The sequence below is a fragment of the Quercus suber genome, unplaced genomic scaffold (genome assembly GCF_002906115.3).
Source record: "Quercus suber isolate HL8 unplaced genomic scaffold, Cork oak 2.0 scaffold_72, whole genome shotgun sequence".
NCBI classification, from domain to species: domain Eukaryota; kingdom Viridiplantae; phylum Streptophyta; class Magnoliopsida; order Fagales; family Fagaceae; genus Quercus; species Quercus suber.
In genome coordinates this window covers 1,672,283-1,693,381 of record NW_027069537.1, presented here as the reverse complement: position 1 = coordinate 1,693,381, position 21,099 = coordinate 1,672,283, and the positions used below count along the sequence as shown (strand labels likewise).

The following is a 21,099-nucleotide window of genomic DNA, read 5'->3' as shown; positions in this document are numbered from 1 at the left end:
TTCACTCTATGGAAAGGAAAAGAGGCTGCACTGGTGTAATGGCTTTGAAAATTGACTTGGAGAAAGCTTTTGATAGGTTGGAATGGAGTTTTGTGCGTGAGGTGCTCTTTCATTTCAACTTTCCTCCAAATCTGATTGCACTCATTATGGATTGCATTTCATCCTCTACTATCTCCATCCTCTTCAATGGAGGCAAGCTTGAACCCTTCAACCCCTCTCGCGGAATTAGGCAAGGGGATCCAATCTCTCCTTACATTTTTATCCTCTGCCTTGAGTACCTCGGACTGCTCATCCATGAAAAGACATCCCGCAAGGCTTGGAAAACAGTCAAAGCTTCTAGATCTGGTCCCGCCTTTTCCCACTTGTTTTTTGCTGATGACATTATCCTTTTTGGACAAGCTACTTCATCCACAACACATGCTATTAACGATGTGCTTAATCATTTTTGCCAACTGTCGGGTCAAAAAGTAAGTAATGAGAAGTCACGTATTCTCTTTTCCAAAAACACCTCTGATTCACTTAGGACCAGTATCTGCTCCTCTCTTGGTTTCTTGGAAACTAGAAAGTTTGACAAATATCTTGGGTTTCCCCTAAAATTCTCCAATCGGGGTAGTAAGGACTTCGACTTCATTATTCAAAATATTCAAGGTAAACTTACTGGTTGGCAAGCCAACATTCTCTCTCTGGCTGGAAGGCGTATTTTAATCCAATCTTCTTCTAGTGCTATTGCTGATTATGTTATGCAAGGTGCTTTACTTCCTAGTCGGGTTTGCCAAGAAATTGACCGAGCTAATCGCAACTTCCTTTGGGGCTCCACGCCTGAAAAAAAGAAAATGCACATGATAAACTGGAACACTGTCACATTGCCTACTGATCAAGGGGGGCTTGGTATTCGTGCCGCTCGACCTAGAAACCTTACACTGCTTGCTAAACTGGTCTGGAATCTCTCCACTGGGGAAAACATGCCTTGGGCAAAAGTGTTGAGAGGAAAATACATGTCTAACCGCTCCAGCTGCTCTCCATGGCTCTCTAGAGGTACTTGTTCTAGAACTTGGGCAGCTTGTAAGGCCGCTAGGCCCATTCTTGATTCGGGTCTGAGGAAAGTGATTTCTTCGGGCAACTCCACCTCTTTTTGGAATGATGCTTGGACCTCTTTTGGTACTCTCAGGTCTGTCATATCTGGCTCCCTTAACTTTCAGGAAGATCAGAGGTTGGTTGCTCACTTTCTTGATAGCAATGGGACTTGGTCATGGGAAAACCTCTCCTTCATTCTTCCCCAACCCCTCTTGGCTACCATTAATGCAATCCCTATTAACATCGGCCTTCCTAGTGAAGACTTAATTGCTTGGGCTCTGTCGAAAGATGGTAATTTTTCTCTCAAATCTGCCTATATGTTGGCTAAAGGGTTAAATGTTTTGAACCCCCACACTTTTTCTGCTAACTGGATTTGGAAGCTTATTGCTCCACATAAAATCCTCATTTTCCTTTGGCTGTGTTCATACAATAGCATTCCAGTTAGAGAAGTGTTGGGTTCAAGAGGTTTTACTATTAACCAATCTTGCCCGTTATGCAACAACCATCCCGAGTCCATTGTTCATCTTTTAAGAGAATGTCAAAGCTCGGTTAGCTTCTGGAATAAACTTGGGTTGCACTCTAAAGTCATTCAATCCTTTGGGCTGCCCCTTATGGAATGGCTTCATTTCAATTGTACCTGTAGCTTTCCTTCTAAACACCTTGGTATCCCTTGGAAAGTCATTTTCATTTTTGGGTTATGGACTCTCTGGCTAAATAGAAACTCTATGGCATTCCGTGGGAAACAACAAAGCCTTGATATCGTGCAATCTTGTATTGCTAAAGCTGCTAAGTTCCATTTCCTCGTCCAAGGTTCTCGCTCCCATAGCCAGAAAATCCAGCGTTCTGCTACTTGGTCTAAGCCGTGTGTGGGATGGTTTAAACTGAACACTGATGCATCAGTTCTTCATTCTTCAGGTCGTGCTGGTGGGGGGGGGGGTCTTCTTAGGGACTCTAATGGTGCTTGGGTTCAGGGCTTCTCTAGACTTATTGGCTCCTCTAGTGTTCTTCTTGCAGAATTGTGGGCCTTAAGGGACGGAATAGCTATGGCTTTAAACCTTAACATTGACAAACTTATTATTAATGTGGATGCATCTGAAGTCATCAATCTTTTCTCAAAACCAAACAATACTAACCGGTTAGCTCAACCTATTGTGAATGAATGCAGGAGCATGCTCCAAGCTTTCCTGGAATATCGCATGCAGCACTGCTTCAGGGAGACCAATAAAGTTGCTGACCTGCTTGCAAACATTGGGCGTTGCCAAGAGGATTCCTTTGTTTCTTATGTAAATCCTCCTTTTGTAGTTATGGAGGCTTTGAACTATGATTCTAATGCTGTAACCCATACTATTCGGACTCCTATAATTTTTGATTATTAGTATAATTCCTCCGTATTTTACCAAAAAAAAAAAACTGTGAATATTGTCTTTGAGCATCAAATTCTTTCTTAAAAGTACAGATTCTACAGAAGATGATCGTAATAATAACAACGACAATGACAAGGATAATAATAGTTATGCTCGCACTGCCGTGTGTTAATTTACGTTAACCAAAAGAGTAAAATTGTCAAATTCTGCATTACTTATTACATGAACCACTCAAAACCCCCTTCTTATTTATTTATCACTAGCTCCTAATAATGTTTTCAGCCAAAAATTTAAAGCTCCACGAAGACTATAAAGTAGGGCAAGTAATTAAGTGATAGTATGTAAAGTGTTTCTCTCCGCACGTTTATGTTTGGCATTTAAAAGGTAGGTTCCACAACAATTGTGCACTTGTCAGCCAATTCCACATAAAATGTAGATTATATATTTTGCTGGGTGCCACACGGCACTATTTATATTTAAAAATTATTTTGTTACAGTGTTTTCAATAATAAGTTTTCAGTTTTTAGCAAATAAGCGATATCCAAACAAATCCTAATTTAAGATAAGATTGTCAAATTTGTTTAAGATAAGATTGCCAAATTTTGCGTTAGCTAAAATAGCTGAAGCTATAATGTGAGTTATTATTATTATTATTATTGTGGGGTCATGGGCCCAAATCATACAATTGAGTTTTGAGCTTAAGGCCCAAGTCAAGGATAAGGGGCCGTCCGAGGATGGGTAAGTATACCCAAGGAAACCCATGCTAGTAGATAAGAAAAACAATATTGAACATAATGGCCTAGGAGTTTGTGCCGAGGATGAATTTGTCCTCAACTAGCCAAGGCCGAGGTTCGTAAAGGATGCCTGCCATCTAGAGGTGCGATCCATGAATTTCTGGAAATATGGATAAGCATTGCAGGAACAAAAGACAGAGAAGAATCCCAAAATATCTTGGGAAAAGCTGTTGTCACTGCATTGAATGCACCCCAGCTAATTCCCTGACCGCATTAATGAGGAAGTGACCTCTGCACAGTATTATTGCAGCCTTACAACCACCCTAGAAGACTTCTAGAGGGGGCTGATGGGACAAGTATCAGCATAAACCATCAACTATCCATGTGTAGGGTAGAGATGAAAGAAGATATGTAGTATAAATAAGAGTAGAGACCCCAGAGATCAGGGGGAGAAAAAGGAGAAGAGAAAGCACTATAGCAATCTCAAGAACTCCTATAACCATTCTCATTCAATATTTACTAAAACAAAACTCCTTGGATTGCGCTGAGAACAAACTTTCTTTGATAAACTTAGTTCATTTTTGTTTGATTGTCATGAACACTATATTAACTGTTGTCCATGCACTAAAGCCTAGCTCTTTGACCCACTCTCTACAAATTTATTGTATTGGGATAGTTGGGTCTGAGTCCACTCATCCAATAGAAGAGCTCAAATCCAATCCCTACAATTATTATTTTATAGATGATAATAGAAAAAAAAAAAATATATATATATATATATATGATTATTATTATTATTTTATAGATGACTATTATTTTTTGAGTAAATCTTTTTTGCGTTAGCTAAAATAGCTGAAGTTATAATGTGAGTTATTATTATTATTATTATTTTATAGATGATAATAGAAAAAAAAAATACATATATATATATATATATCTAAGACCATAATCTTTTGTATCACAACTTTACCATAATTCTAATTTGAGAAACTATTTGAGTGATGGATTCACATAAAAGCAACAAATAGTCAATTACTAATTTATTATCCTTCATATAAGATTGTTGCGAAAAAAAAAGTATTATAAACGGTGTGAAACTAGAATTACTCAAGTGCTATTGCGACTCCATTTATAACATGTCTTTGACTTCTTGTCCACAGCGCATTGTGCCCTCATACCTTAGTCTCCAACCCCTACCCACCTGTCCAGCGAGTCATTTTCCACCCTGCCTAGGCAAGGTAAATCATTTGGTTACACTCTTCTTTCATATCTTCTTCTTTTTTCTTATTTTTTTTGGGTAAATCTTTTTTCATTTCTTCAATGCTTGATTATCTTTTTGAATGCTGAGGAAATTAGAGAAAAGAGGGAGAAAAAGAAAATTGTTACACTTTTTTTTTTTTTTTTTTTTTTTGTACTTTATTTTGGGACACAACGGAATAGACCAAGAATGCCCATGTGCTCCATGGCTCCTAAAGAAAAACAAACGTCTCTGCTTGTTTTCACTAAAACAAAAAATCAAATGCATAGAAGTTTGGATTTTGCTTCACCTTAGTTCTCTTTGCCTCATGGTAGAAATTTGTAAGTAAAATTTTGTGTTGCCTTTTCATTTGTCTGACCTATTTTTCAACTATCACGTGTGCTTATTTGAATGGTGCTTTTAAATTTCAACCTTTTATACCAAAAATAATTTTTCCCACTGGTTACTTCCTTTTTTGTTTCCCAGAAAGTTTTGGTTTTGCACTGTAATCCCTCAGGACTCAAACATCAAATGACATGCTCTTCTGTACTTCAAACTTTCTGATTTTTGTGAAGTTTGCTCATAAAGAATCAACTAATTTTTAAAAGTTCTGATTAAGTAACGTATGCATTATTTGGAGTTCATAATTAAATTGTAATTTTTTATTTTTTATTTTTTATAAGAAATAAATGTCTAAGCCTTTATCTTGCTGATTATGTCCCTAATGATTGCTATCTTCCTAATTTCTCTTTCTTTTTCTTTTCATATTAATTCCCTCTGCTCTCTGTTCTTTGTTTGGTTGTTTTAGCATTACTAACTTCAGAGTTTAGGAGGTAAGCGATTAGAAACAGTTTTTTGTTTTTTGTTTGCCTAAAATAAGTTAGAAACAGTTTCCTTCACAATTTGGAAATTAGAAACAGTTCTTGTATTTTGGCCTATAATAAGTTACCAAACAAGTTTTTAGGTCTTGAAAACAGAAAATTCAAAGAGCTCTATTTGTTTATTACCAAACATAGCCTATGTTCTTTTGCTTTTAAAGATTATAGGGGTGTTCCGTAAAAGTAAATTCAAAGAGTTCTACTTGTTTATTTTTGTGCTTAATAGTGGAAGAAAGCTTGGTTTTGCCTACTGTTTATTCCCACCACCATAAATCTGTGTCTCTCCCGAGCACGCACGCTAACACACTCAAAATCCTTTTAAATTTCCCTTGCTTCTTTATGTCCACTGATGTGGGATTTTTTTTTTCCATGTGAAGTGCATGCTCCCTGTTTAAGGGCATTGGATTTAGGTTGGCCAATGAAGTTCATAACTTAGTAATTGTTCTCCTACACTGAATTTGTGTTTTGTGCTAAAAAATATTTCTTTTGATTCACATTAGAAAAGCCAATTCCACGTTTGTTCCTTTGTAAGGTCTTGTGTGCGGATTGGAGTGTCTCTCAAGAGCATCACGGGAAACGTTGCCACCCAATTTTCTTGCTGCTCATCTCTACAGTGGCTTGAAACGTCCAAGGAACAACACAGAATTGCAAATAAAGATAAAAGTTCGAGTTCGAAGCCAGAGATTGCTGTAACTAAGAAGAGCAATGGAAAAATCTCCATCTCTGCTGAACAATGGTCCATTCCCTTGGACATCATTACGGAGATCCTGAGCTGGCTGCCTGTCAAGTATGCGCTTAGAATGAAGTGTGTTTGCAAACAATGGTATGCTTTAACTCAAGATTGTCAACTCATTGAAAAGCATATGAGCCGAGTTACAAATATTACTCGCTTTTACAATACTTGCCCAATTTGTAGTGCTCCTTCTGGCGGTGGTGGTGGCAGTGGCAGGGAAATTTTCCAGTTGATCTGTGGTTGCAATGGCTTGTTGCTATCAAAAAGCAATGCTTCTGGAAAATACTATATTGCGAATCATGCCACCCACCAAATACTTGAACTGCCTGACCCACGTAAGAAGAGTTTTGGTATGACATTCTCTTTTGTTCCATCTACTGGTTGTTATAAGTTGGTCTCTGTATGTGATGATAACGAGGAAGCCGAAATTGAAGGTGTGAAATTCTTACCGTTGGAAGTGAAAACTCATGGAGAACTCTCAATTTCCCCAACTTAAAAGATGCTAACAAGAAAAGAGAGAAAATTATGATTGTGTTAGCAGGTGAGGCTGTTCACTGCATTAGAGTAAACAAGGTTAGAACATGCTTTTGTAAAGAGATAGTATCTCTTGATTTGGAGAACGAGAGCTTTAATAGTAATATTATGCCACAAGGATTGTTCTTGGATTGGGAAAAAGTTTAGGCTTTAGATTGGAATGGGTCTTTATCTTTTGCTTTTAGAGTGGAAGAAGTTATCAATGTCATGGTGTTAGAAGATTACAAGAAGCTCAAATGGGGTAAAGAGATGATTGTTGTTCCCTTGGCATTCATGAACAACACTTCAGATTTGATGGAGAACCTGTTCCTCTTCTCGCTCGGTCAGGTGATTTGTGGTTTTGGATAAAAGACAAGAAACTAATGGCTTACAATGTTGAAAGTAAGACGATTAATCACACGATTGCTGCTACTAAGGGGTCTAAAATGTCAAATTGTGCTGTCTACATTGGCCCTAGCAGTTTGATAACTCTGAAAGGAATGCAACCAGGGGAAATAACCACAAATGGCTTGCAAAAATTCAGATTTTAGGCAGCATTATCTTTGTTTCAGTTTTCTTCTACGTTGTAAAAATTTTTTTAGGTTACATATACGCAGATTCCCTTGATGATGTTGTCCTTTATTACAAACAAGTGCATTTTGCCATCCCTACCACAAAGATCTTATCTTCTGCTGCATGCATACATGCTTGTTTGGATTTATCTTTTGTATAATCTGAATAAATCCGAGTGGGGCATGTTACAAATTTTCTTTCACTCAGTAACAATACAATGACTTGTGTCAGCGGAATCTATCATGCTTGTTTTCATTTCCATGTAACAATACGCATGTAACTCATTTAACAATTGAAACAGAAGTAATACAGCAAGAACAGACTTTCTTGGTTTAGCTTGTAATGGTTGTGAAATCCATGCTCTATAACTTTATTCAAAAAGGTAAACCACAATAATGAAAGTAAAATGAATCAAAGAACTTGTACAGTGCTTTTTTGAGCAAGCTTCTAATACACTAGTATATTACAATATTGCTTAAAAAAGTTGATTATGTTTACAAAACAAATCCAAAACGTGTGTACCTATACCTCCCTACCTGGATTTACTGAATAAGCATTGCAAAGGACCATCCACTTTACTGAGCAAGAATCTTGGTCGGTTAAGAAGATATTGTTTCAATTCAGTCATTGTGTGAGTCAAAGAGATTCTGATAGCTACATAATTTGACATAAATTCCCATGCAAAGATGGTTCCTAAAATTTTAAATTGGTTGGAGTTCTTGCTCTGGAGCGGCAGCATTGACAGGCTTGTATGCATTAAGCATCTGTTGTCTGTGTCTCCAAATAAACCACATTCCAAAAGCTGACAATCCAATAATTATTGTAACAACAACTGCTAAAAATACCACCAGGTAGTTTTGCTGCCACCAAGTACTGCAACATTCAGAAAAATACAATACTAAGAAAAGAGGCAGTCTATGATAATATGATGTCAAACTCCGAAAAGCTTTTAGTATACACCAAAGGTTACTCAAGATAGGCAGTAGGCCACTATTTAACAAATAGAAAGCTGTGCAAGATGGGTGAAGTGGTAACTATTTGGGAAAATCTGATGAGATGGGAAGCCCAAACAACAACCAAGTCTTGGTGCCAAAACTTTGGGATTGGCTATGGATCCTCAACAGACTAATCAGGTTTAGCCACATGTATTTTTTTTGCATCCATTATATTCTATCCGAAGTCATACTCTTTGCTAAACGCTTTATATTGATGTCCTCCTTTACTACTTCTAATAATTTTATTTTAGAAAGCCCAAATATAATATATATATACCAAATAATCTTGAAAGAGGATATGACATACAATAATCTAAATAATAAGTATTTGTTCCATTGCTAATATATTTTTTCATGGGCAATATAACTAACACATATGGGATAGAATTCATGACCTAACCCTCCACCCATGTTTAGTAGGGGAAGAGACTCTGAATGTATCTTCACTGGTGAATCTCTTAATATGTCTTTCAATTGCAAGACAAACTCAGCCTCAACCATGCATATCTCCATTTATAGTAGAGGGCTTCCCTCTTTTTCAGGTACATCATCCAATTTTATCTCATATGTGTGCAGTACTCACATGCTTTCACCCACGGATAACATAATAACAATTTTCTATTTTCATAACAATTTTTTTTAGGGGTGAAATATTCACTTTTTCTATATAGGGTTATATTTAGATTTTAGTAATAACAGTACGTTTGGCATGATTAATTTTGCTAGCTTATTTTACTAATTAGCTTATTTTTGCTATTATTCATGAGGCTCACTGCACTTTTTGGTACTATTTATGGATCCTTCTGTACTATTTCAGTTCACTTTTACCTTTATTTATAGTACTTTCACCAAAAAGTTTTTAGTTTCAACAAAATAAGCAAATCCCAAACAAACCAACTCAAAGAGACCCACTCGGGTTTTTCAATTCCATTAGCATAAATTATACTTATACAATTAGCATATCACTCAATCTCATTACCAATACTCAAATATCAGGCTTTATGCAAATCCGGAGAAGACCAATTGATGAAGTAAAAAATGTAATATGATCTGGAACAAGTAGACTCTGTAAAGTGAAAAGTAAATTACCGTTTTTCCAGAGGCTCAATGTTCCATCCAACCAACTGATAACTTCCAAAGGTACCGGGAAGTTGCACATGATGTTCAGCAAATTGGGCAATTATACTCTGAACAGAACAAAATCGTCACACAAATGCTTATAATTTTTTGCACTGACAATACTTGCAATTCACAGATGCAAACTTACATTAGCTGTTGCATTTGAAAAATAGTTACTGGACCCTGCTGGAAAGATGGCCAATCTAATAAGGGAATCATTTCCACTGGGAGTAAAATTCATTAAACGAACCTGAAATCATACATTCATAATTATTGTTACCCTCAAGTGAAAATGAACTTTAACTTAAAAGGACCCAATTATAAACAGACATATCCATAATCAGGAAGCTAGCTTTGAACCAATTGAACAAATGCTGTTCAAAAAATTTTATGCATTCCAATATGGCATTTGTCTAACCTGAGAAGAATTAATGCCTAAGTCATAAGCAACAAACTGAGCCAGTTCTGCAATGTGAGTCTTCAGATTTGGGTAGCTGACGTTCAATAACATATCACATGTTATTTGTTTAATTTGGAGTTCCCCTGTGCATCAATGTTATTGAGAGAATATAATAAGAGAGCGTATCAATCAGACAAACTACAATACATAGTTATGTCACAAAAAGGCAAAGTAATATACCTTTTTTTTTGTAATGTAGAGTAAGATTAGAGCTTTGGTTTACATACCTAGATTTTACTCTTTTTTCTTTTCTTTTCTTTTTTATAAACACCTAGATTTTACTTGACATAAGATAAAAGGCTGCAAAAAACCTAAAACAGTAACTACTAGAAGTCAACAAATGTTCATTATACTTTCAAGATTCCCATTTGCACAGATTAAAAAAAAAAAAAAAAAATCTAGTTTTGCAATTAATCTATCTTTTTTTTTTTTTTTTAAATGTGTGTGTGCGTGTGTGTGTGTGGAAAGAAGGAGCTAGTTCAAATAAATTAAGTGTGCAATGATGAACGCAACAAACTACATTTACCTTAGGTAGTATTCCCGTGTCTTCATACCTAGAGTTCTTAATTAATCTATCTTTTACACAATTCTTATCTTAAATGTTAACTTAAGCTACCAAACTCTATGCTGAATATGATTGAAGGCCAGCAATATACTATACCTGGAAGTACATGATCTGGTACTTGAGTGGGTGCTGTTGTAGGTGGGGGCTCTCTACCTGGAGCTGAAGGCATTTGTGGAGGGGCACCAGATATTTGAAGTCTCTCCCATAATTCTGAACAATTAGTTTTCCAGAAACCAATTTTTGAATGCTCACGATCATACATAACAAGGGTATTGCGGACGATAATACCTATCACAATGGATACATATGTAAAAGTACTGCATAAATTTAATGAAAGGAAGTTGGCAGTTTAACATGAAAATGAACACAAAAGCCATGGCATGGGTTAAAAGAAAAAGAAAAAAGAAAGGAAATCGTTAAAGCATAACATACCTCCTAAAAGAGTAGTTGGATCTTTTCCATTCTGAAAAATCCCCAGGCAATATGCACCACGTACCTTTAAATGCTTCGTAAGTTTGATATCAAATAAACCAGAAAAATAAAAAAAATAAAAAAAATCAGTCAATGTATAAAACAAATCACCAATGGGAAGAGCACAAAAGCTGCATCCAGAAAGTGCAGATCCTATTAGAAAAGACTTCAAAAAGCTTGTTACATTTTAAGAAAGGATTTGTTATGTATGTATGTATGTATGTAAAGAAACATATATGAACAAGTCCATTACTTACACGAAATAAGTAATTTTCAGGTGATAGTGACAGCTTTTGCCCATTACCAAATACCATGTCAACCACAGGAAAGGTTTTTGATAGTTCAGAGACATCACTGGAGCAAAAACGATATATAATGTTAAAAAGAAAGTAGTTCATTTATGCAGTCAAAGTCATCTGTTTTGCTATAGGCAGTACCTTCCAGCACCAGAAAAGCAGATATCATTAAAATTTGGATCAGGACCTTGGATCTTCTGGATGGAATTAAGTTCCTTCATAATCTGCAGTCATATATAGTTACTTTCAGAAAATCAGAAACATTTAGAGGTCAGAGAAAGACTAAAATTGAGAGGGAAAGAAAAACAAACCAAAAAGGTTAAAAGCTAAAAGGTGAGGACTAAAAGTCTAAAACCCACTGATACCAAAAAAAAAAAAAAAAAAAAAAAACAAAGCAAAACAAAAGAGTATAAGAAATTTAAGCACAAAGATCTGCTTGGCCAACACACTCATGGTTTGACAAATATTACAATCAGATACAGATTGTCTATAAATTGAATCAATTGCATAATATTCACCAAACAAAAAACGAACCCCTTTGTGTTTATTTTCTCATTTATCATTTCTGTAACCACAAATAGCCCCTTTGTTAATATCATTCAGAAAGAATTATGAGGTACTTAAGACTAATTTCAAAAGTTCACTTATCAGTGTAACTTAAGCAAGAATATATTCATAAATCTTCTTGAAACTCATTCAGAATTGACGAAGAGAACAGGATCTTACCGCGTCCTTAAATGCTATAAACACTGGTTCAGGAAAGTAAGCATATGTTGTACCACTATCCAGGACAGTTCCATGCCTTCCATCAAAGACAATTGGGTTTAACATCAATGGCTTCCCCGCAACATGTACCTCCTTCAAATCAATATTGTAGTATGGACTGTTGCCATCCCGAAACTAGAGTAAATGCGCGAATCAAATGTATTTGTTAGGAGAAAAAAAAATTTAAATACAGGGATGTCTTATATCAATAAGACTAATTTGTTTCACACAAAACACACCTTCGTACAGGGTCCGATTGTGTAAAAACCATGTCAATTGGAGGAGAAATGCCACCAAGAACCATAGCACCGCCGCCAATATCCATTCCACCATAGCATAACGAGAATGAATCATTGATCAAACCTTTTTCAACAAGTTGATCCACAATACTAAGATCACCACGGCCTAAACCCATGATTCCATCGGCACGTTGACTATAGAGGTCACCGGTTTCCTGATTCTCACAGCCGAAAACAGCACGCTGCGGCTGGAGTTCACTCAAATTTCCGAAGGACAAAACATCCTCAGCAAGAACACCGCTGCTGCTACTCATCTCAGCGTATTGTCTATCGTACACACAATGTACCTTCTCACTGTCGCAGTTACAATCCAAATTGCATTGCAGAGGTTGGTAGGTACTAGATAATTCTGGTTCGAACTTCGGATCCTAGTTAGTACAAAACAATAACATTATTATTATTATGAATCAGATATAAATCCAAACAAAAAAAAAAAAAAAAAGTGCATGATTAAGAAATGTTAGACCTGGTGTCTGCCACACTGTTCGCAAGTAGAGCAGGGGACATAGGTGACAGTACTTCCCGTATCAACAATAAGAGCGAACATCTGAGGTGGCGTACCGATCCAAAGTCGCGTCGTGTAGTATCTATAATACAACAACGAAAACAAAGTCTTAGTCCCAAAATTTTGCTACGAATCCTTACATGTATTGATATGTGTTAAATAAATATAGTCAAACATTTCCAGGTTCTAAATCGAAAAGCAAGCAATAGAGAATGAATGAGAGAAGTACCCGTTGCGGAGGAGATCGTCGTAGAGGCCCATGCGAGCGTTGGGGTGGGTTTGCGGGTCGGATCTTCGGAGGTGGCGACGGGGATTTGGAGGAGAGAGGAAGAGAGGCAATAGCATGGACTGGCGGGGCCCACCGTGAGGAGGGCGGAGGAGGAGTGACGTGGAGGGAGATGATTGGACGATCAGGAGGATGGTGAAGGTGAAGAGCTGGATTAAAAATGCCCGAGCCATTTGGGTGAGTGGGTGGGTCGGGCGAGAGAGAGAGTGAGTTAAAGATAGTTGGCGAAATGAAATGGATGCAGATCGAGATTCAACTTTCGAGAAGAGAGAGAATGGCTGGGGGAGGTAAAGAGGTCGAGTGAACAAAACGAAACGGTAGCTCGTTGAGAGAGAGAGAGAGAGAGAGAGAGAGAGAAAGAGAGGGAAGGAAGGAGGGAAGTCAGTTAGAAAAAACTTATTTATTATTATTTTTTTTGTATTTATTTGTTTGTTAGGTAATGTGTCCGAAATTTAATACTAATCAACTTGTGGACTTAAATTTATTTACTCCTCAACTGGTGAGGACTGAGGAGATCGGGGAATTTTTTTATTATTATTCTTAAGTACTTATATTTATTTTTACTTTAGTTTTGGGTTTTTCTTCACAAGATTTTTTTTTTTTTCTTTTTAACTTTTGGGTGTTTGCTGGGATGGTGTAATACTGTAAATGAAAGTAGGGTATCCACGATCCGATAAGGAGATTTATTCAAATTATTTTGATTTTGTTTTTCTATTTTTTAAATAAATCTTCAAATCTTTTTTTTTTTAAAGATAGAAAGTTTTGTACCTCAAATGCACCTCTTGGTGTTCATATGGTTGGGGGTGGAAAAGTGAGTATAGAAGAGATTTAGTTTTCTCTTATATGTCTTTTGTTAGGAGAATGAAAAAGTAGAGAGATAAAAAACTTATTTATTTGAACTCAATTAAAAAAATTAACAAACAATTAGTAAAAAAAAATCCTACCAAGTTTATTAAAACAAAATCATGTCTAATTAAAAATAAAATAAAAGTAAAGAACCAAACAAAAAGAAAGCCAACCATGCCCACTTTTAATAGAAAAAAAAAAATTAAAAAACACAGCACATTTCACAAATATATAGACAAAAACAAATGAAGAAAAAGACAAATATTGATGAAGGCATATAAGGTAACTAACCTTAAGGAGTGGGGTTAATTTTGTAAAAGCAATTCATTGAAAATGCTTAGGCTCTACCAAAAATTCTCACTTTTCTCTCCTTTCCAAACAACCCAAAAACTTATTTTCTCTCATTTCTTTTCTATCTTTCCTATTTCACCTCCAACCAAACACAACCCTAGTGTTTTCAATAGAGATATTTGTGATTCAATTTCTCCCTCTCCTATTGTAATTATAGAATTGTCCAAACAAAAAAAACAACGGATAGTGTGATAATGGATAAAAAGAGAAGGAAAAAAGATATTAGTACAATGTTAATCACAAAATTTCGGATACTTAACATTACATTAGTTTTTTACCCTCTCATTTGGAGGGCTAATAGCTCTAGTAATTTATATTGTCGATGGGTGGAAGATCATATTCCCCCAATCAAGCCCATTGTCAATAGGTATTTATAAGCCCATCTCAAAGAATATGCCAAATAGAATGACCCTCAATAAGTTTCTTTCCTAGGGGTCATCGAGGTCCCATAATTGAACCAAACTCCTACCTAATGCCAAGTTTTGGAAAAACCCATATCCTAGGCTTCATAGAATTCACAAGTCTTGGAGTTCCTCGACCATGGCCATGAAGCCCGTTGAAGGGGAAGGTTCCTAGCCGAATGATGAACTCCCACAAATTCAGGAGAGGTTGCTTGAGAAAAAGAGGAAGTTATTGTCTTCACATTAATTACTTACAACGACCGAACATTAAATGCTCAATGACCCATCTAAATAGCAGAAGTAGGATTAGTCCTACAATCCTCCTCTAATCTAATGACGACATGGACAATTTGAAAACAACCATCACTATCATTGTTGGAGGGAAGGGGGGCCATTTATTTTCCAAAAATGCCCCCTCCCCCTCTATTTAATGTTAAACTTTTAAAATATTGAGTAAATTTTATGTAATGGCCCTTTTCAATTTTTTTAAAATAAGTATAAATACTCTTTAATTTATTGTTGTCTCCTCTATTTTCCGTTTAATATTGGCTTGACTATTTTGTCATATACAAGTCATTAATTTTAGGAGCATTTAAAGTATAAGTTAATAAAAATATATAAGTAAATCTCTTTAGCAAAAAATTTTGGTTGTTAATCTGGGACATGACATAAACCTAGAGGTCCCAAGGGTGTGACACCAACTCCTTTGTATCAAAAATAGAAAAGAAAATAAAAGAAATCGGTGTAACAAATGGTTTAATCGTAGTCCAACCATGTCATCTGCCAGTGTTGAGGCTCTCGTAAGAATTTGAGGGGGAAAAAGAAGTGAGCTAATCTCTAAGAACATAAGGTTTACCATCAATAGAACATATTCAAGTCATGCACGGCTAACTTAAACTGCCATCAACTTAAAATATATAGGTTCAATCTGGCGAAGTACATTTGGAGTGCATTGACAAAAGAAGCCTTAATTGGAAAAGGATCTGATGGAAACAACAAGTATGAAGCATACTAACACCGACAAATTAGCAAATGAGTTAGTCCAGCATCTCTAGGCTTGATTCCTACAGTACCTGCAAATGTCAATTACATGTATGGCTGGTGCGAAGACTGTAATCCACCACCAATATAACCACCATAATTAGTTGAAGCAGCATTATATGAGGTTGGAGTAACCCTGTCATCTTGGGGATAGTAATATAATCTTTGATCATTAGCTTGCTGAACAAATGCAGGCTGGCTAGGAACCTGATAATCATATGTTGCCATACCAGCATGAGGATACCTCTCTGACATTCCAGTGTATGCTGCCCTCTCAACAAAAGCAGGAGGACCCTGCCTACCAGCAGTGGCAGCTGAGGCAACTGGTGCACGGAATCCACGGAACCCTCCATTTGCTCTTGGCTTCTTTGATTGTTGACGTCTACCAAAATCTCCACCCCTCTTTTTATCAGTCTTGGATTTTTCCAGTTGAGCAACCCTTCTCTGAAGTGGATCAAGTGGGTAGTCTGCTTCAAGCTTGAACTCTTCAATACACCTGATTACAGCCTTCAGTGCTGCAAGTTCTTGTGCATTTACTTCATTCTGCAAGTGAACAAAAATTGGCCAGTAAATAATCTATACAAGAAAATTCCCAAAGCATCACTTGGTCAGTCTAATGGACAGAAACGTACCTGTGAACCGCCAACACCTTCTGAGTTCCCACCCTTTCCTTGTGAGTTTCGCCTCAAATCCTTCAAGTATGACTTTAGGAGAGGCACAGTGGGAAAGCTTTCTGTGAGCTCAAATGCATGAATAAAACGTACTGCATTAATTTGTTTTCCACTGTTGATCAATGACTCAACAATACCTGCACAAAAAATGGAAGCTCATCACAATCTGTATCCAATAACAAAATGACCATTTTAGCAATGACAGAATAATATCGAAGCAGCGGAACAAAAGTTGTCGTGTCTCTCAAGTTATTTGACAAGCTACCGAAACCTAAAGGAACATAGTGTAAGGGACATCTCATGGAAACAAGGCAGAAGTCTCCGGAACCCATCAGGTCAGTTAGTTGAAAGAACACCAACCTGGCATTTTGTGTGTTAACCCAAGAGTACGGCAGAGCTCAGGCGCCTGCCTGCGGTGAGCAACTGCAAGTACAAACTTGCAGAGTTCGTCTTCATCAAACTCCGAAGCAATCCTAAAAGTTGCGAGGAGCTGCAAGAATGCCTCTGCTTCCAATGAATTTCCATTGGCAGCATCAATGCCTGAATTAGCCAACTTAGGGTTCCACTCATCAGCAATTGCCTTGGCTTGCTGCTTGGTCTCGGGGTTCAGAAGGTGATCACCACCTGGGTCAACTCTTGCCAATAAGGCAGTCATGGCTTCCATAAACATAACACAGGATTTGCGCATGCCCGGAAGGGCAGCATCCTTCTTATCCATTGGTTGGGTAGTTTCATCAGGGGGGTAAAACCCCTCCAGTGAATCCAGCACCAAACGGGCTGGTTCAGTTGCACTTTCAAGTGCAACAGAAAGTTGCTCTCGAATGGCACTTAGATGTTTTTTATTCTCCATTGTATAACTCAGAAGTCCTTTTGAATCCATCTGCTGGCATAATTGCATTAGCTCTGGGCGTGGCTTAACCACAACAGCCACACCTTCGGCATTTTCAGTGGTTTTATGAGAAGAATCCTCCTCTGGGGAATTCATATCACCAAGAGAGCTGCTTACCTTGCCGTCTTTGTTGTCCCCATCATCAACAGCCTCTACAGATGTTGGCTGGTGAACTGATCGTGCCTCTGCAATGGCAGTAACAGCAGATTCTTTTAGCTCCTGCACTCGATCCAACAGGTCCTGCTCTTTAGCAGCAACAGCTGCCTCTCTCTCCACAATCAATAAGCGTGTTTCAGTTTCTTTCTCCTCAAATTCCTTCTCCTTTGCTTCAAGCTGTTCAAATTTTTCCTTCAATAACAACTCAAGGTTGCGGAAGTGTTCTTCAACTTCTGTCCACTGAACCTCATCCTCAAAAGCATCCTTGCGAGCATGCAGATCAAGAAATGCATTTCCAAGCTGTTCTATCAGAGAGGATGTTGTATCTGTTGCTCCAGCTTGCTCTACATCAGTCATGGTTACGCAAAGTGCTCAACTGAGATTCAGGAGCAGTTCTATAAAAAACATAAAAAGAGGTTAAAGAGTAAGCAATAAGAGGGAAAGCAAGCATTTTCATGAGCCAATAAATATATTCAATATTATGTTTATGTCTGATATAAGTTCACATAAAGGAGATTTACAACTTTCATGCATATGCATTGATGCAAATTTGGATCTATTTTTCTGTTACAAGAACACCCCCCCCCCCACCGCCCCCGGGGCGCACCCCAAAAAAAAAAACCCAACACCCAAAAAGAAAAAGAAAAAAAAAATTAAAAACCAAACCCCAACTTGATCAAGGGAGGCTGAAAAATTTTTGGGGAAAAAAGATGGGACTGAATAACTTGCAACTATGAGTAGATATTTCTTTCAAAATGATAGAATTTTATCAATTAAAAAAATGATAGGAGTTCCAAGATCAATTGCTTTGCCTTTTAAAGATAAAGAGATCAGACAAAAAAAGAAACACTATGAAACACCATATTTCTTGTTAAATTTCATAAGTACCAAGAGCTACAATGGAGATGCAAACCATCTCAAACTTAACACACAATGTTGAAAATATCCCTTAATTTTAAATCACTACAAGAGCACATAAATGAAGATTTCCAAAGCTAAGGATCTGAGGCCTCAAAGTTTGAACTAGGCACTCAATGAAAATCCAAAGGCTAAATTACATATTTGGTCCTCAACCTTTGATTCTTTCCTTTTTAATGACATGGAACCTCGCCAAGGCAGTGCCCTCAACCCTTGACTTTCGTTTCAAAATCGTCCTTATACTTTAAAATGCTTCATTTTAATTCCTAATTCCTATACTTAAAAATTTGTTCAAAAACAGGTCCTTATCATTATCAGATGGATGGAAAAAGTTGATGTTACATAACAAAATTCATGCCACATTATAGGCTCCAAGTCATCAAAGTGACCTTGATTTCATAAATTCCGTTTGCTACGTCAAAATTTTCTATCCATCAGATGATAGTAAAGAACTTTTTGAGACATTTTATAGAATATAGACTAAAGTGTAACAAAAGTCAAATGTTGAGGACCAAAAATGCAATTGGACAAAATCCAAAAGACTCACCTCCTTCCTTTAGTATCATATAAACTTCAAGGAAAAAAGAAAAAGAAAACTCCATGACTACCTATTTCCGTATCTTAGCAGCTCAGTTAAATTCCTATGAACTTCAATGCATACTGCATACCAATAATTGATTATTTTGCCCTAGAAAGGTTGCCACGAAGTGAACTTGCTACGGTCTTAAAGGATGGAAACGGAAATTATTGGGTTTGGTTTTGGTTTTGACTTTAGTTCAAGGTAGTCACCCTCCCAAGAAAAAGAAAGGGGATTAAAAAGAGAGCCTAGAGAGAAATTAAAGGAATTCATATCAATGTTCAATATGAGAATTGTTACATGGCTCCTACTGTTTATTCTAGGGATCCTTACAAAGCAAGTATCAAGAAAAGCGAAAGATTGTCATTGTCCCTTTAACTAACTAAATATCTCTTTGTATAGATCTTAATCACCCATACACATACACATGCCATATCCACATTTGCCCTTAGTTCTAGGCTAGATTGTCAAGAGTTGTAACTAGCTCAACTGGCACTTCTTGGTGTTTCAAACGGAACTATACAGAGTTCAAATTCCTCCCCCCCCAACTATCGAATTATTAAAAAAATAAATAAAAGTCTAGTTCTTGATTTACCAGTCTTTCAAATATTATCAAGAAACACAGAAATTTCAAATTGAATCATTCAATCCATATCCATATTCATCACAGTTTCCAGAACCACAATTTCGAAGGCATTAGAACCATTATGGGTCCTCAAAAGAAGATATAAATTTCATTCATCAACAAATACAAACAGAACCTAGGGCTAAAATCAAATAAATAAATAAATAAATAAAGAAATCTAATTACCCTAAACCAATGCGCAGAATACAAATAGGGTTACCCTTTCCATAGAAAATATAGCACGTAATGAAATTAGAAAGGCAGTGGGGTTGGGGAATTGAATAGCGTACCTGGAGAGTTGCGAGAAAAGTAAATAGCAATGCTAGAAGTAGAAGCGAATTCAATTTTTGCAGGGTTGCAGATTTAGGATATAGAAGGTAATTCTTGAAGTGTGGTTACGGTTCTTGTTCAATGGCTAATTTGGTTGTTACGCGCTGCTTTGAAATATTTTAGATGATGGTCGGTTCACCTCTAAGGAAATATTTCCGTCGTTTTTATACGCTTTCCCTTTTGCTCTATAACCCAATCGTATATCGTACATGTATTCAGCAAAAAGTTAAAAATCGCTTGGCCAATACGCATTCTATACGTATATCGTTTGTCCGACTATAATAGTTATCTCCTATCCGGAAAAATAAAATAAAAATAAAAATACAATAGTTATCAAGACGGAACCGAAAACAAACCGAACATTAAATCGTTAGGGCAAAGCGGGATTAGATTATGGGTGCTTGATCTTTGCCCCCACAACGTATTGGCCTTGCCTCGCCTTACCCCGTCCTTGTCCCACGAGTCTTGTGAGACTCTGCCCTCAAGAGCCCACCCTATGTTGAGGCTATCCCGCTCCTATTATAATAATATAAAATTAGGCATAAAATTGTAATTAAATTGATCATATTAAATCAAACTAATTTTTACTAAGCAGGGCCTAAGGCCCCCAAGTGGAAGGGAGCCCCAAAATTTTAGAAAAGAACCAAAATTTAGTTTCAAATGAATTACAAAAATAATCTGGCACATCCTTTTAACCAAAAAAACAAATTTTGGTAAATCCTATTAAACATTGGTTCTAAACAAAATCATTGACCAAAAATCAACCAGATAAACTACAAATCCGGTCTAAGAGATTAACCACAAAACAATCACAAATCAAAACAAATAAATCCACTCAAAACCCTAAAAATATTACCTTTCTCTCTAGTCTCTGCTCTCCGCCTCTCTATAGTCTCCAGTCTCCACTGTTCAGTCTCCAGCTGGACCGCCTCAGCCTCTCTCTGATTCTCTGCTCTCCGCCTCTCTCAAGTCTCAACTGCTCACCTCACCGTATCAGGTTCTGAGGTTCAGGAATCAGCGACAAAATTATAAATATTTGGGCACAGGGCACTCCATTTTTGTTGTTAAGAACTTAAGATAACTTTGCTTATTTGGGCCCTCCCTGGCCGGTTTTGTAACTCTGTTTATTAGTTTATCATTATGGCTGCCTGGACCCTCCCTGGACTGGGCGTTAAGTTTGGGCCTTCAAGTTTTTTTTTTTTTTTTTTAAAGCCTGCATTTTTTTTTTTGGGTTACAGATAGGATTTGTTTTGTGTAAAAAAAAAAAAAAAAAAGGTGGGTGGGTCTTATTAATAAGTCTTGTGTTAGTGTTATGGCTGTGCTTAAATTTTTGTTATGCTTGTGCTTAATTTATTTTTTTTTTTAATTTATGTAGGTTAAGATTGCTAAAAATTTATTATTGTTCAGTAAAACTACAACAATACTTT

General features: G+C 36.8%; 2 protein-coding genes and 1 long non-coding RNA gene across 7 annotated transcripts; 1 reads left to right on the top strand and 2 right to left on the bottom strand.

The window, feature by feature from the left end:
* Nucleotides 1–4,309: 4,309 nt before the first annotated feature.
* LOC136067430 (uncharacterized) lies at nucleotides 4,310–7,158 on the top strand. The gene is made up of 2 exons (XR_010628918.1): nucleotides 4,310–4,410; nucleotides 5,820–7,158. It is a non-coding gene; the product is annotated as an uncharacterized LOC136067430 (long non-coding RNA).
* Nucleotides 7,159–7,499: 341 nt separating this feature from the next.
* LOC112033218 (aspartic proteinase 36) lies at nucleotides 7,500–13,232 on the bottom strand. The gene is made up of 12 exons (XM_024065993.2): nucleotides 12,811–13,232; nucleotides 12,543–12,663; nucleotides 12,017–12,444; nucleotides 11,739–11,895; nucleotides 11,154–11,236; nucleotides 10,974–11,070; nucleotides 10,678–10,750; nucleotides 10,342–10,533; nucleotides 9,639–9,763; nucleotides 9,369–9,470; nucleotides 9,191–9,288; nucleotides 7,500–7,979 (listed from the first exon to the last, which is right to left on the bottom strand). Exons 1-12 carry the CDS (start codon nucleotides 13,038–13,040, stop codon nucleotides 7,808–7,810), a joined length of 1,878 nt encoding a protein of 625 aa, XP_023921761.1. The 5' UTR covers nucleotides 13,041–13,232; the 3' UTR covers nucleotides 7,500–7,807.
* Nucleotides 13,233–15,353: 2,121 nt separating this feature from the next.
* On the bottom strand, nucleotides 15,354–20,733 carry LOC112033215 (FRIGIDA-like protein 3). 5 transcript variants are annotated; one of them, XM_065773282.1, is made up of 6 exons: nucleotides 20,529–20,733; nucleotides 20,117–20,188; nucleotides 19,633–19,964; nucleotides 16,538–17,617; nucleotides 16,139–16,314; nucleotides 15,354–16,049 (listed from the first exon to the last, which is right to left on the bottom strand). In XM_065773282.1, the coding sequence occupies exons 4-6, from the start codon at nucleotides 17,577–17,579 to the stop codon at nucleotides 15,552–15,554; spliced, it is 1,716 nt and encodes a 571-aa protein (XP_065629354.1). In that variant the 5' UTR covers nucleotides 17,580–17,617; nucleotides 19,633–19,964; nucleotides 20,117–20,188; nucleotides 20,529–20,733; the 3' UTR covers nucleotides 15,354–15,551. The 5 variants fall into 5 exon arrangements, with proteins under 5 accessions (XP_065629354.1, XP_023921755.2, XP_023921757.2 ...); XM_024065987.2 differs by lacking the exon at nucleotides 19,633–19,964 and having other exon boundaries at nucleotides 20,029–20,188; XM_024065989.2 differs by lacking the exon at nucleotides 19,633–19,964 and having other exon boundaries at nucleotides 20,034–20,188.
* Nucleotides 20,734–21,099: the final 366 nt, after the last annotated feature.

Bases quoted from the DNA above. Each gene is read 5' to 3' on its own strand.
- LOC112033218 (XM_024065993.2), bottom strand. From the start codon at position 13,040: ATGGCTCGGGCATTTTTAATCCAGCTCTTCACCTTCACCATCCTCCTG. The intron at 12,445-12,542 runs GTCTAACATTTC...TGTACTAACTAG, and splicing joins AACAGTGTGGCAGACACCAG to GATCCGAAGTTCGAACCAGA. The intron at 9,471-9,638 runs GTTAGACAAATG...GTATGATTTCAG, and splicing joins TAGGCATTAATTCTTCTCAG to GTTCGTTTAATGAATTTTAC.
- LOC112033215 (XM_024065987.2), bottom strand. From the start codon at position 17,579: ATGACTGATGTAGAGCAAGCTGGAGCAACAGATACAACATCCTCTCTG. The intron at 16,315-16,537 runs GTTGGTGTTCTT...TTTTTTGTGCAG, and splicing joins GTTAACACACAAAATGCCAG to GTATTGTTGAGTCATTGATC. The intron at 16,050-16,138 runs GTACGTTTCTGT...GTTCACTTGCAG, and splicing joins AAGGTGTTGGCGGTTCACAG to AATGAAGTAAATGCACAAGA.